Source organism: Saccopteryx leptura, chromosome 6 (genome assembly GCF_036850995.1).
Source record: "Saccopteryx leptura isolate mSacLep1 chromosome 6, mSacLep1_pri_phased_curated, whole genome shotgun sequence".
Classification (NCBI taxonomy): domain Eukaryota; kingdom Metazoa; phylum Chordata; class Mammalia; order Chiroptera; family Emballonuridae; genus Saccopteryx; species Saccopteryx leptura.
Window position 1 is genome coordinate 155,397,627 of NC_089508.1, and position 14,008 is coordinate 155,411,634.

The 14,008-nt window shown below is 44.2% G+C and overlaps 1 protein-coding gene across 10 annotated transcripts in view; it reads left to right on the forward strand.

Annotated features, from left to right (window-relative positions):
* The window catches only part of MAPK9 (mitogen-activated protein kinase 9), a 96,490-nt gene that overhangs the window by 78,133 nt on the left and 4,349 nt on the right, over positions 1 to 14,008 (forward strand). For 8 of the 10 annotated variants that reach the window (XM_066344635.1, XM_066344629.1, XM_066344625.1 and 5 more), the window contains 2 exons: positions 163 to 234; positions 2,218 to 4,624. In XM_066344635.1, coding sequence (XP_066200732.1) covers positions 163 to 234; positions 2,218 to 2,360 — 215 coding nt within the window. In that variant the 3' untranslated portion in view covers positions 2,361 to 4,624. Of the gene's footprint in view, positions 1 to 162; positions 235 to 2,212; positions 4,625 to 14,008 lie in introns of those variants that run through there. The other 2 variants (XM_066344631.1, XM_066344630.1) reach the window with 2 other exon arrangements.

Genomic DNA, 14,008 nt, shown 5'->3' on the forward strand with positions numbered 1-14,008 from the left:
GGATAGTTTGGTCTAGGTGGACTATCTTTCTGAATTAACTGTATACAACAATTAAAAATAACATATCATAGTGCCCTGGGGGTGGTTCTAATTGATTTGAACGCAGGATTTAGAAATTCCAAGAAACTGATGAAGCCTTTTAGCTTGGGTCTCTTTTTGCAGAGCTAATTTACAAAGAAGTCATGGACTGGGAAGAAAGGAGCAAGAATGGTGTTGTGAAAGAACAGCCTTCCGGTTAGTCATTGCTTTAGTAGTTTGGTCCCATTTTCCTTTCCCTGGTCAGCGATTACAGATGGCAGCCATGGGTGCAGTGCCAACAGGCCAGCCTTGGGTTTGAGAGTTCCTGGTGTGAGTCTTCCCATCTGGGTTTGTCCCGGGGATGGCAGCTGACATGACACTGAGGTGCCAGGCACTGAGCAAACCTGTTACAATCATTCTCATTTCATGCCCATGGCAGCCGCTGCCAGCTCCATTTATGGATGAGGGGACTGAATTAAAAGCCTTTCTAATGTGCATGACCCATTTTGTACTGGCCCCACCCAGTTAAAAAAGAAAATTAATGTCAATCTAGGTAAAATGGAATTTGGTTTTGTTTGAGAAAGTTGTGTATACAATTATCCCATTTTCTTTTTGACCTGCTAGTGGGAGAAGCCTGACCAACAGAGAGGTAATGTTATGATGGCCTGTGGTGTCACTTTGTGTCTGTAGGGTGCCACCTGTTCACTGACTGAAACTCTTCAGTTGCAGCTTTTTCTCACCCACTTCTCATGGAATCTGTGCCCTGCTGCCTTCTCAGCATGACACATGGGTCAGGCAGCCTGCGGGCGGGCAATTCCTACATAGGGCCAGGTGCCTTTGTTAACACCTGCAGACTCTGAACTCTGAGGGCTGGGCTGTTTCCATTTTGCTCAGACCAGACCAAAATATGGATAGTAGGAAGTTGGATCATTTACCTTAAATTTTCAGTTTTTGGCTTTTCTAATACAAAAATAACATGAATAAAAGACCACGACATTTTTTTCCTTTTTTGTTTGTTTGTTTGTATGTACACAGCTCTCATTTTAGAAGGTATTTTTATTACAAAAGAATCCTTAAGCCTGACCAGTTGGTGGTACAGTGGATAGAGTGTTGGACTGGGATGCAGAGGACCCAGTTTCGAGACCCCGAGGTCGCCAACTTGAGCGCAGACTTATCTGGTTTGAGCAAAGCTCACCAGCTTGGACCCAAGGTCTCTGGCTCAAGCAAGGGGTTACTCGGTCTGCTGAAGGCCCGCGGTCAAGGCACATATGAGAAAGCAATCAATGAATAACTAAGGTTTCGCAACGAAAAACTGATGATTGATGCTTCTCATCTCCATTCCTGTCTGTCTATCTGTCCCTATCTATCCCTCTCTCTGACTCTCTCTCTGTCTCTGTAAAAAAAAAGAAAAAGAAAGAAAATCCTTAAAAGGTTGATGCTTTTTGCCTGACCAGTGGTGGTGCAGTGGATAGAGCATCGGACTGGGATGCAGATGACCCAGGTTCGAAACCTTGAGGTCACCGGCTTGAGCGCAGACTCACCAGCTTGAGCACAGGGTCGCTGGCTTGAGTGTGGGATTATATATATGACCCCATGGTCGCTGGCTTGAGCCAAAGGTCACTGGTTTGAGTAAGGGGTCACTCACTCTGCTATAGCCCCCCGGTCAAGGCACATAAGAGAGAGTAATCAATGAACAACTAAGGAGTTGCAATGATGAATTGATGCTTCTCATCTTTCTTCCTGTCTGTCTGTCCCTATCTGTCTCTCTGTGTCAAAAAAAAAAAAAATTGATGCTTTTTTTATTGGATTGTTTTTGCAATTATATTGATAATTGAAATGCCTGATGACACTTGAATCCTATTTGGGCTTAAGCCTTTTGAAATACTTATCATTTTAAGATAAACAGCAACTTTCTTTAATATCCTTTTTAAACCAGCAGGTATTTTTAGGCAGTTAACGTGATTATAGATGAATGCGTATTTGATGCTTAACCACTGGGAAGGAAAGGTGAATGTTAAAGGGAAAAACAGGAATATTTGGGATTCTGGCCCAAACGAAAGACTAGGAAAACTAAAAATGTACTGTGGACTAATAGGACAGGGCACTTCTGAAATACAGAAGGACGGAGTGGGGCGTGAGGTCAGGCTGGGTCGCACACTGTCTGCCTCGGTTTCACTGTGTCTGGTTCTCTTAGCACAGATGCAGCAATAAGCAGCAGCGCCACTCCTTCCCAGTCATCATCTGTCAATGACATTTCATCTATGTCCACCGAGCAGACGCTGGCCTCAGACACCGACAACAGCCTCGAGGCCTCCACAGGACCCCTGGAAGGCTGTCGGTGATAAGTTAGAAACAGCAGGCTTGTCGTCACTGAAGAACTCTCGCCTCCATGGGCCTGAAATGCCCGGGAGTTGATGGAACCAAATAGAAAAGTCTATGTTCTGCATGTAAGAAACACGACGCCTTGCCCTTGCTCAGTCCTAATAGCATTGCCTGCCTAGATTATAAAGTGAAGCAGGTTATGTCTAAAGAAAAAAGTGCAAGCCACACTTTTAGAGATTTTGTTCAAGGTCATTTCAGGTGAGCAATTAGAATGGATGAATTTTTTTAAGTTATATGGTAATAGTAGTGACAATTTCTCATCCTCAGTAACTGTTGGGACTTATATGCATGTGACCACAAATGCTTGCTCCAACTTGCCATCTAGCACTTTGGAAATCAATATTTAAATGCCAAATAGTCTTCCAGGTAGTGTTCCTTCTAGAATTACCTCTTAATCCCCTTAAGTACTTTGCTGTCTGTCCAGAAAAAATAGATTTATGTGTATTAATTGGCCACCATCATATTACCATATCTCACATTGTTTTATAGTATGATTTAGTCTATCTTTTGTATTTCAGAAGGAATATAATTAAGTCTATTTAATAAACAATAGAACATTTAAAAAATTGGTCATGTTTGGGGCTAAAACCCACTTAGATACACACTTTGTTCTAAGTCATCTTAGTCTGTGATGGTTGTTCGTCAGCTTTATTGCATGACAAAATTTCAAATTTTGTGCTGCTTAAGACGTATATACCTTTAAAATGTTGTCTACTCTGTTTCTTGGTTTTCTGGACTTACTATTAATTTAAGATGCTATCTAGAAATTCACTGTCTTTATTAGCCACCTAACAATCAATTTCAATAATATGATGGTAAATAGCTCCTTGAATCCATTACCTGCCTTTAGAGTAGAATGCTACAGTGATCCCTGAGGGTGATTGCAGGCACTGAGCCCTCGCTCTGCCCCCAACGTGATCAGTCCTCTTCCTTCCTCATGCAAGGCATGCGGGACTTAGCAGGCAGTGTTTCCTTCCTCCAGTACTGCGTGCTCACCGGTATTTCTTTCTTTCCTTAAAGAAACCACATTAATCTCCCTGTGGTCTGTTAGTGGAGCCTGGGGCTGGTTTCCCAGTTGGTGGAGGCATCTGTTCCCCCTTGAAACCTTTGAGTGTCCTGGGGAAACTCTTCAGAGGGATGTGGAGGAAATGCCCAAAAGAATAGTGGTTAACTATTGAGGATTTCCTGATTCAAAACTGCTCACCTGAAATTGATACCTTCAGACTTTTGCATGTGGAAATTATCCCAAATTCACTAAGATATTGAGTGTTGAAGTTTCGCTGCAGAAAACTGCTACCGACGGTTGCATTTCGGCTGCCTGTGCGCACAGTACTTTCCCCGGGCTTTTCTGTTACAGCTTGTATGGTGTGTTTGATTATTTTAGAAGCTGTTGAGTCAACATTCTATAGAATTGTTTTGAGGAGGTTTGATAAGAAAGTTTATTATAAATGTTATTCACCATATATAATTCCCTCTATACCAGTTGTATCTTCGTGGTTGATCTGATCACTAAAAAGTGGAAACATTAATACTGAAATAGTAGTTTTATATTGTGATATATAGACACATTTGAGTACAAAATGAAAATACTAACTTGGGGCTTGGGATGATTTTGTTTTTGGAGGCCTGATGGGCTAGGGAAGACAGTTATCACTATACACATAAAAGCATCTTAAAATGACCTCTCTAACCTACTTTCTTTTTAAAAGCTTTACTAAATCTATCTTGAGAAAGAAAAACAAAGAATGGGAAGAGTTTTTAAAATGTATTATCTGCCCACAGCTTGAGGTCCCACTTACCAGGCCCTCCGCAGATGGGCTTCCTGCTCACTCACTCCTCTGCATGTTCACAGACAGAGCTGCACCTGTGCAGGAACTTTGCTGCCAAGACCACCTTCCCAGGTAGTGGCAAGTGCAGCCAGGATAGGCCAGGCCTACAGACAGCAGAGCTCTGTAGGAGTGCCCTGGCCCCTGCAGGGTCCTTCCTCCTGAGCGAGGTGTGCCAGGGTCCTGGTGCAATGCGCTGGGCTTCACGCCGGTCACTACGGATGAATGCCTATGTGTGGATAAGAACTGAAAATGTGCTCAATTTTTCATCTTCTCTATTTTATTTTTGTAACTTATATTGTACACAACCCTGAAAGTAACTATTTTGAACACATATTTTTATAAACCAGGTAATTTGTTATTAGCCTGGAATTTGGACTAGGTTTGTTTTGTTTGTTTTCGGTCAAAACTGAAATGATCGCCCCCCCCCCTTTGTCCAGTCTTGATTTCAAGTGCAGGTTCCCGAGAGCAGAGTCCATCAGAGTAGGAGGAGATCAGCTGTGGTCTGGAGATGCTAGGATGGCTCTGTTCTGATCTGCGGGACACAGACTCAGCCACAGTGCTGAATGGAGAAACCCTCCGCAGGGCCCTTGACAGCAGCCAGAGTCCCAGTCGAGAGGCTGAATGGGATGTTGGTTTCCTCTGGATCTGATGCTGTGTCAGTCACGGTGATGATCATGACTTCTGCTTGATCGCTAATGGAACGCCTCCGATATTTCATACTGGTTGTAAATCCAGATGTGACCTTTCAGATTGCATATCTCAAAAGTAACATTGCCTAATGTTTTATAATAAAATATATTATGTGTGTTTTGATTGGTGGAAATAATACAGATACATTTTAAAAGAGAAGTGTATAGCATGTCCAATTTTTGTGTGTTTTTAAGTGACAATTGACTGTATATTTCTACATCACCATCTTTGATTATAGATTTAACATAAACAAGGGTGGATGTTAGAGTGTTGTCATTTAAATCAGCACTAGGAAATGTTTTTAAATTGAAAGATAAAAATTTCTATTAGATCTTTTACTGAAGATATTCTGCAGATTCCTGAATCTAAATTTTCAAAATCATGCAGTGCAAAATCTAATATTCAGAACCTTGGTGTAATAATCTGCTCACAGATGTGGCCAGGAGCCTCCACTGGTGGGTCTGTCCTGGTGTTCCATAAGTCCCTCCTCGCACACATGGGCTTGCGGCTCGTGCCCAGGGTGAACACCCAGATTTCACTTTGGGTTTTGAAGCACTTTAGGATGTTCACCTCTTAAAACAACAAGAATAAAGGGCCCTTAGAGTCTCACTTTTCTCTCTGCTTAAAAGAACTAGAGTCATTCCAGACAAAAGAGTATCTCATTTTTAAAGGCCTCTGGAGAAGGAAAACATTTCTCTTGATATTGGTCTGGGTTACATTTTTCTATCTTACCCCTTCCCATTTTCTATATAAACAGTACTGAAGTACTTTTTATTAGTTTACTGAAATGGTACATGTTGGTGGTGGGGGGAGGGGTAATATTTCAGAATAACTGAATACCATCCTAGAGATTCATTCTGTGCCTACTTGTGTCAATTTGACAATAAGTCAGTTTTTTATATTTTTTGTTTTTAATCAGGAAAATTAGTAACTAAAGTAGTAATAACAGTGACAGAGTGTGGCCAGTCACATCACCTTGAGGTTATATGTAACTATGATTAACAGGGATATGCCCGTCGCAACCACGGGAAGCTTGTTTTTCACTGAGCCCTCAAGGCCCAGGGCCACACACACCCTCCTAGTTTGACAGATCAAGGCTTTGGGGCCCAGGGTCCTTGCAAGCAAGGATGTTTGCAACCATGCTTTCTCTGCCTTGGTGCTTTAGAGTTGGGGGAAATTCAGAATCAGTTCTCTAACTTCCCCTGCCCCCACCCCACCTGACAATGAGGAGCCTGTATCCCCCAGAGGAGGGAACCGCAGGTGTGCCTTGAGTATAGATCTCACTCTTCTTTTAGTCATAAACACCTCTGGGATGCTGATGAAAACTCGGACCTTCTCCTTAGATAAATGCCATGAGCACAAAATTTTTCCAAATTTTCCGAAGAATCCTGGACGCTGGTGGATGCTTTTTGTTAGCAGGAAGCAGAGCTGGCAGGAAGGTTCTGGGGCCTTTTCTGCTCTTATTGGCTCTAACACTTTTGCACATAGATGTTGGCTGTAAATAGGGGCATCCTCACTCTGAGCCCCAGCACTGGTCAGTATTCTTATTAAGTTCCAAGAAGAGAACATAGGGCTTAGCTGCAGTGCAGTGGGTCATCACCATCATCCCTTCATGTGGGACACCGTGCACGGTGTGGAGGTGGAAGGTGGGGCATGTAGTACAGACTCCTGGAAACAGTGAAGTGCATCTCTTCCTTTTTTTTTCTTTCATTTTTCTGAAGCTGGAAACGGGGAGGCAGTCAGACAGACTCCTGCATGCGCCCGACCGGGATCCACCCAGCATGCCCACCAGGGGGCAATACATTGCCCATCTGGGACATCACTCTGTTGAGTTCAGAGCCATTCCAGCGCCTGAGGCAGAGGCCACAGAGCCATCCCCAGCGCCTGGGCCATCTTTGCTCCTTGGCTGCGGGAGGGGAAGAGAGAGGAAGGAGAGGGGAGGGGTGGAGAAGCAAATGGGCGCCTCTCCTGTGTGCCCTGGCCAGGAATCGAACCCGGGACTCCTGCACTCCAGGCCGATGCTCTACCGCTGAGCCAACCGGCCAGGGCCCATCTCTTCCTTTTAAAGAAGTCGTTACGTGTGGAGCTTTGAGATAAACTCTTATTTAAATCCCTATTTTAAATTGTTGATTCTCCAATATTTTCTCCCCTTCTCCTATAACTTCCCTGTGACTTAGAATTTTTGTGTGCTTTAAAATTAATTTTATTGATACGCTTAGATGTCATAGAGAGTGAAAACAGGGAGGAGTCCTCTGGTTTACACCTCCATTCCAGGGTAAGAATCGACCTGAAGAGGCCAGCTAGCCTCTGCTCAGATGGTTTTAATCAGAGGATGCCCTTCCTACTGACTTGTTTGTAGTTTTTAAAAGATTTTATTTATTAACTTTTAGAGAGAGGAGAGAGAGACAGAGAGGGAGAAAGGTGGGGAGGAGTGGGAAGCATCAAGTCATGGTTGCGGCTTGTATGTGCCTTGACTGGACAAGCATGGGCTTTTTTCTGTTTTTTTAAGTGAGAGGAAGGGAGACAGACAGACTCTCGCATGCACCCCAACCAGGTTCCACCCAGAAACCCCCATCTGGAGCCCATGCTCAAATCAACTGAGCAATCCTCAGCGCCTGAGGCTGATGCTCGAACCAACTGAGCCACTGGCTATGAGAGGGAAAGAAAGAGAAAGGGGAGAAGAAGGGGGAGAGAAGCAGACAGTCACTTCTCATGTGTGCCCTGACCAGGGATCGAACCCACGACGTCTGCTCGCCAGGCCCACACTCTATCCACTGAGCCAACTGGCCAGGGCAAGCCCAGCATTTCAAACCAGCACCCTCAGCATTTCAGGTCAACACCTTTATCCACTACACCACCACAGGTCAGGCTGTTTGTCGTTTTGACTGTTAGAAAATTCTTCCCTAAACTGAACTGCAATCTGGCTCCCACAACTTCCATCCATGGATCCCAAGTGTTTCCTCTGGGTGAAATAGAGTGAGTCAGACCCATCTTACCAGACAGGCTTTAAGACATTAGTGGGAAAGGTAAGCTCCAGATCTTCCCATCACTAGATTAAACTCAGAGTTCTTCCAACCGTCATATATGAAAAAGCCCCCAGAGCCTCTCTACTTCTGTACCCCCTAAAAGACTTGCTTAGTTCCCAGACAAGAAAAACCTAAAGGAGTCCATCACTAGCAGGCCAGGACTTCTTGAAAAAGAAGAGGAAGAAGAAGGAGAAGAAATAAAAAGAGTTAATAAAATGGCAATAACTACATACCTATCAATAATTACTTTAAATGTAAATGGAATAAATGCTCCAATCAAAAGACATAGGGTGGCTGAATGAAATGAGACCCCCATGCCCATCAATAGCCAAGTGGATAATGAAGGCATACTACATATATATGCAATGGAGTATTTCTCAGCCTTAAAAAAAGAATGAAATATTACCATTTGCAACAGCATGGATGGAACTAGAGCAGGGGTTGGGAAACTTTTTGGCTGAGAGAGCCATGAACACCACATATTTTAAAATGTAATTCTGTGGGAGTCATACAATGACCCATGTACATTACGCATTATCCAATAAAAATTTGGTGGTGTCCCGGAGGACAGCTGTGATTGGCTCCAGCCACCCACAACCATGAACATGAGCAGTAGGAAATGAATGGATTGTAATACATGAGAATGTTTTATATTTTTAACGTTATTTTTTTTATTAAAGATTTGTCTGCGAGCCAGATGCAGCCATCAAAAGAGCCACATCTGGCTCGCGAGCCATAGGTTCCTGACCCCTAAACTAGAAGGTATTATGCTAAGTTAAATAAATCAGAGAAAAAATGATTTCACTTGTATGTGGAATCTAAAAAACAATATAAACAACCAAACAGAAACAGACTCATAGATACAAAGAACAAATTGATGGCTGTCAGATGTAGGTTTAGGGAGTAGGGTGAAAAAGGTGTCAGGAGTAAGAAGGACAAATTGGTAGTTACAAAAATTCATGGGGATGTAAAGTACAGTGTAGGGAATATAGTCAGTAAATTTGTAACAACTGTGTGGTGCCAGGTGGGGTCTAGATATATTGAAGGGAACACTTGAGTTATATAAATGTCTACTTCACTTTGCTGTACACCTGAAAATAACGTAATATTGAATATCAACTGTAACTGAAAAATTTTTAATTTTAATAAAGAAGGAACAACAAAAGAAGTTAAGGGATTCCAAGATGGAGATAGAGTAGGCAGACGTTCCAACTGCCACCTCCCAGGACTAAATTGGATTACAGCTTATTTTAAGAACAATCACCTTGAAAATCCAACTTTGTACTAAACAAAGAGGAGTCTATAACCAAGGATCACAGAATAAGCCACAATGAGACTATTAGGAAGGGCAGAGATGCAGAAAGGGCTGCCCTGCTCCCAGGAGTGAGTGGGGCAGAGGGTCCAGAGGGATTCTCACTGTGGTGAGGGTCGCTTTGAGAGGGGAGAGTCCTCAGCTCCAGGCCTGCGCCCCAGCCTAGAGCCCCAGAGCCTGGAAGAGGCATTTGGCAGTGAAAAGAGCCAAGATTTCTGTCTGTGAGAAAGAAACGGAGCTCTGAGAGATGCAGGCTCCATCTTAAAGGACCAGCACAGAAAATCTCGTTCACAGCCACTTACCCGGGGCTCTGGCAAGCAAAGACTGAGAGGACTAAAGTTGCCTGAGGAGACTATGAAGTTGGAAGCCCAGAGAGAGACACTGTGGAGGACGGCCACTGGAACTCGGGCTGAGTCATTCTCCAGTACTGCAGTCGCCATCTTTCTTTGGTGGAGCAGTCATCTCTGTGGGACATCAGCCTGGGGGAAGGCAACTGCCCCTCCCTCAAGAACCTCTCCTGCCCCACCCTATGGATACCAAGCTGTTCTGAGAAGTCACCAGGAAGCAGGGGGCACATCAGTGATTCAGTTTTCTGGTGTTGAGGCCGGAGCTTTCCCCCACACATGTGTTCCCAAATCTATGGTGCTTCCGCCCCAGGGAAGATTCAGTAGAAACTGTCCAGAGTGCAGGCAGACCACATCTCTGGGTCTCAGGGGCCACACCCACTGGATTCCTGGTGGCCACACCCTACTGAGGTCTGTAAAAAAACGTCTGGACAAAATGACACCAGGGGCCAAGAGGTGGGAGCCATACCTACCACCCTTTTTATCCCCAAATTGCCACAGGCTCTAGACTCTACCAGAAGTTTTATTCCAGTGGCCAAGCCCAATAAGCAGCCAGCAGACAGAGGCCACAGGAGGTGGGGCTCAGGGAACCTTGGCCTTTTTCTGACTTTCCTCCAGGCCCAGTGTGGGTAAAAGCCAGCCTAGGTGAGCAACTTAGCATTTTCATGTGCACCTGGGCCCAGCAGAGGCAGCCACAAACTCTGAATTGCTTGTAGCTCCAAGAAGTTTGCTGAGGGTCAGTCAAGGGGAGTGTCTCCCACTGGTCAGCACCAGGTTCTTGCCAGGGAGGTGCAGGAATGGCACATCCAGAGGCCAGATGCAGAGAGCATTGGTTCAGGATGTAACGGCCCTTGCTGGTGGCATGTCATGGCCCGGCTGAGGTGAATTCCCTTTTCTGTGATCAGTGCTGGCATGGCAGTTTGCACACAGTGGAAAGAAGGAAGCTTCACAATCAGCTGGCCGAAGTTCTGGGTCTCCTGCCCCACTGGGCTAGGTTCCCCAGGAGGACGGGAGAGAGGCTTGGAGCATGGACATTCAAAGAGTGAATTCCCACAAGCCTATTGTTGGGTCTGGTCAAGGGGCTTAGCCTTGGATTTGGGGAGGAGGAGGGGCACAGTCAGCCACAGAGGAGGAAACTCAGTCTAACTCCCTGAGACCAGGGGCTCACCAGCTGGAAGAACTTCAGGAAGCACTGTTGGCCCCACCCAACCTGAACCTGCTTCTCACCTTGCTGGGGAGAAATAAAATTGGAGTATCCACCAGTGTCTGAGGGATTAGGCTCTGGAGTAGGGGCCACTTTCCCTGTATTGAGCTCCGGACTAAAAGGCCCCTGAAATAGGGAGGTCCACTAACATTGTATTCCCAATCTTAGCTGCCCTAACCCATCAAGTTTGGAACCTGTAAAGGGGTTGGTGGGGTGAGGCCAGTCTGAACCCACACGACGGCCTTTCTACAGAAGACTCTGGGAAGACCAGGCAGCTGCAAGAGGAGGTGGAGCAACTGAAAGTGGAGGCAAATCTTATAGAACTTGGGCTTTTACGGAGCTGCTATCATCTCTAAGCAGGAGGAAGCTGGTCCTTATACATAGCTTGGCCCCTCCTATACTACCCAGGCACAGAAAACACAGACACAAACAGCAAACAGTGCAGTACTTTCAGACAGGTAGCCCACGGCAGGTTACAGTCAACGGCTGATGCCAACCCAACAAGACCCAGAACCAACACATACAGTAGTGGATGGCAGACTGCACCAATGCTAGACTCAGCTAGCTATACAAGGAGCATGCCCAAAGGAGTTCAGCAGGCACCAGGTACTGCACAGAATAAATACGCCCAACAGGACAGACACTGCATAGTGTCTAATATATATGATCAAGGTTGACCCTTAGAGCCAGCCAGCTTGAAGGGATAACAGCACCCACAAAAGGACCAACTGCATTCAATACTCACAACAGAAGCATAATTTAACTAAGGAGGTAAAAGACGTATACTCAGAAGATTATAAGACATTGAAAAAAGAAATTAAGGAAGATACAAACAAGTGGAAGCATAGAGCACATTCATAGATAGGAAGAATTATTATCATCGGCCCTGGCCGGTTGGCTCAGTGGTAGAGCATCGGCCTGGCATGCAGAAGTCCCGAGTTTGATTCCCGGCCAGGGCACACAGGAGAGGCGCCCATCTGCTTCTCCACCCCTCCCCCTCTCCTTCCTCTCTGTCTCTGTCTTCCCCTCCCACAGCCGAGGCTCCATTGGAGCAAAAGATGGCCCGGGCGCTGGGGATGGCTCCTTGGCCTCTGCCCCAGGCGCTAGAGTGGCTCTGGTCGCGACAGAGCGAGGCCCCGGATGGGCAGAACATCGCCCCCTGGTGGGCGTGCCGGGTGGATCCCGGTCGGGCGCATGCGGGAGTCTGTCTGACTGCCTCCCCATTTCCAGCTTCAGAAAAATACAAAAAAAAAAAAATTAACATCATCAAAATGTCCATACTACCCAAAGCGATCTATAAATCCAATGCATACTTCACCAATCTAAAACAAATATTCCGAAAATTTATATGGAACCAAAAAAGAATCCGAAGAGCCTCAGCAATCTTGAAAAAGAAAAACAAAGCAGGGACTATCACACTTTCTGATATCAAGTTATACTACAAGGCCATTGTAATCAAGACAGGTTGGTACTGGCATAAGAACAGGCATACAGATCAATAGAAGAGAACAGGGAATAAACACACACCTTTATGGTCAATTAATATTTGACAAAGGAGGCATGAGTATACAATAGAGTAAAGACAGTCTCTTTAATAAATGGTGTTGGGAAATTTGGACAGGTACATGCAAAAAAATGAAACTAGACTACCAACTTACACCATTCACAAAAAAACTCAAAATAGATAAAAGACAAATGTAAGTTGTGAAACCATAAAAATCTTGGAAGAAAACATACACAGTAAACTCTCTGATATCTCTTGTAGCAATGTATTTGCCGATATATCTCTGCAGGCAAGGGAAATAAAGGGAAAAATAAACAAATGGGACTATATCAAACCAAAAAGCTTTTGCACAGCTAAAGACACCATTAACAAAATAAAAAGACAACCCACTCAATGGGAGAACATATTTGCTCATACGTCTGATAAAGGATTAAGAACCAAAATTTATAATGAACTTCTAAAACTCAACACCAGGAAGATAAGATAAACAATCCAATTTAAAAATGGCCAAAGGACTTGAAATAGACACTTCTCCAAAGAGGACATACAGATGGCCATTAGGCATATGAAAAAATGTTCAATGTCATCAGAGAAATGCAAATTAAAACCACCAAGAGATACCACCTCACGCCTGTCAGAATGGCACTCATTAACAAATCAACAAATAACAAGTGCTGGTGAGAATGTGGAGAAAAGGGAACCCTCCTGCACTGCTGGTGGGAATGCAGACTTGTGCAGCCACTGTGGAAAACAGTATGGCATTTCCTCAAAAAATTAAAAACGAAACTGACTAATAACTCAGCTATCCCACTTTTAGGAATACTCTAAGAATCCCAAAACATCTTCAAAAGAAGATATGCACCCCCATGATTATTGCAGCATTATTTATAATAGCCTAGATCTGGAAACAGCCCATGTCCAACAGTGGACGAGTGGATTAAAAAGCCATGGTTCATATACACAATGGAGTACTACGTGGCCGTGAAAAAGAAGGAAATCTTACCTTTTGCAATGGCATGGATGGACCTGGAGAGTATTATGCTTAATGAAATAAGCCAGGCAGAGAAAGACAAATATCATATGATCTCATTTACATGTGGAATCTAGTTAACACAATAAGCTGAGGAACAAAATAGAAACAGAGACAGTGTCACAGGGAACAGAAAGACAGCTGTCAGAAGGAAGGGGGATGAGGGGACAGGATCAAAGAAGGGGAAGGGATTCGCCAATTTATATATACATAGCACATAGATACAGACAACAGGGCAGCAAGTTCCAGAGGGAAAGGGGGGATGGAGGTGGGGGTGGGGGAAAAGGGGGTGAAATGGGAATGGAAAGAGACTTTGCATGGGGCACAGGGGGCACAATGTGTGAGCTTGAGGGTGTTAAATTGAGTGGGAAACTTGAAACCATGTTAGCACAATCAATTAAAAATAAAAAAAATACAGTGAATGTGTTCTGGCAGTTATAAAGAAAAATAGTTGTATATTTATCTATGTAAATGAAATACTGCATACAAAAATAATTTTGTATTGTAAGAAATGCCATAGACAAAGTAAAAAGATAAATTATAAACTAGAAAAAAAATCTTTGCTGCCCATGTGACCCAGGCTATTTTTATATATATGTAGATAGCCTGTACCATTCACTGCACAACATAGAAAATTAAAAAATAAGAGATACCTGACCTGTGGTGGTG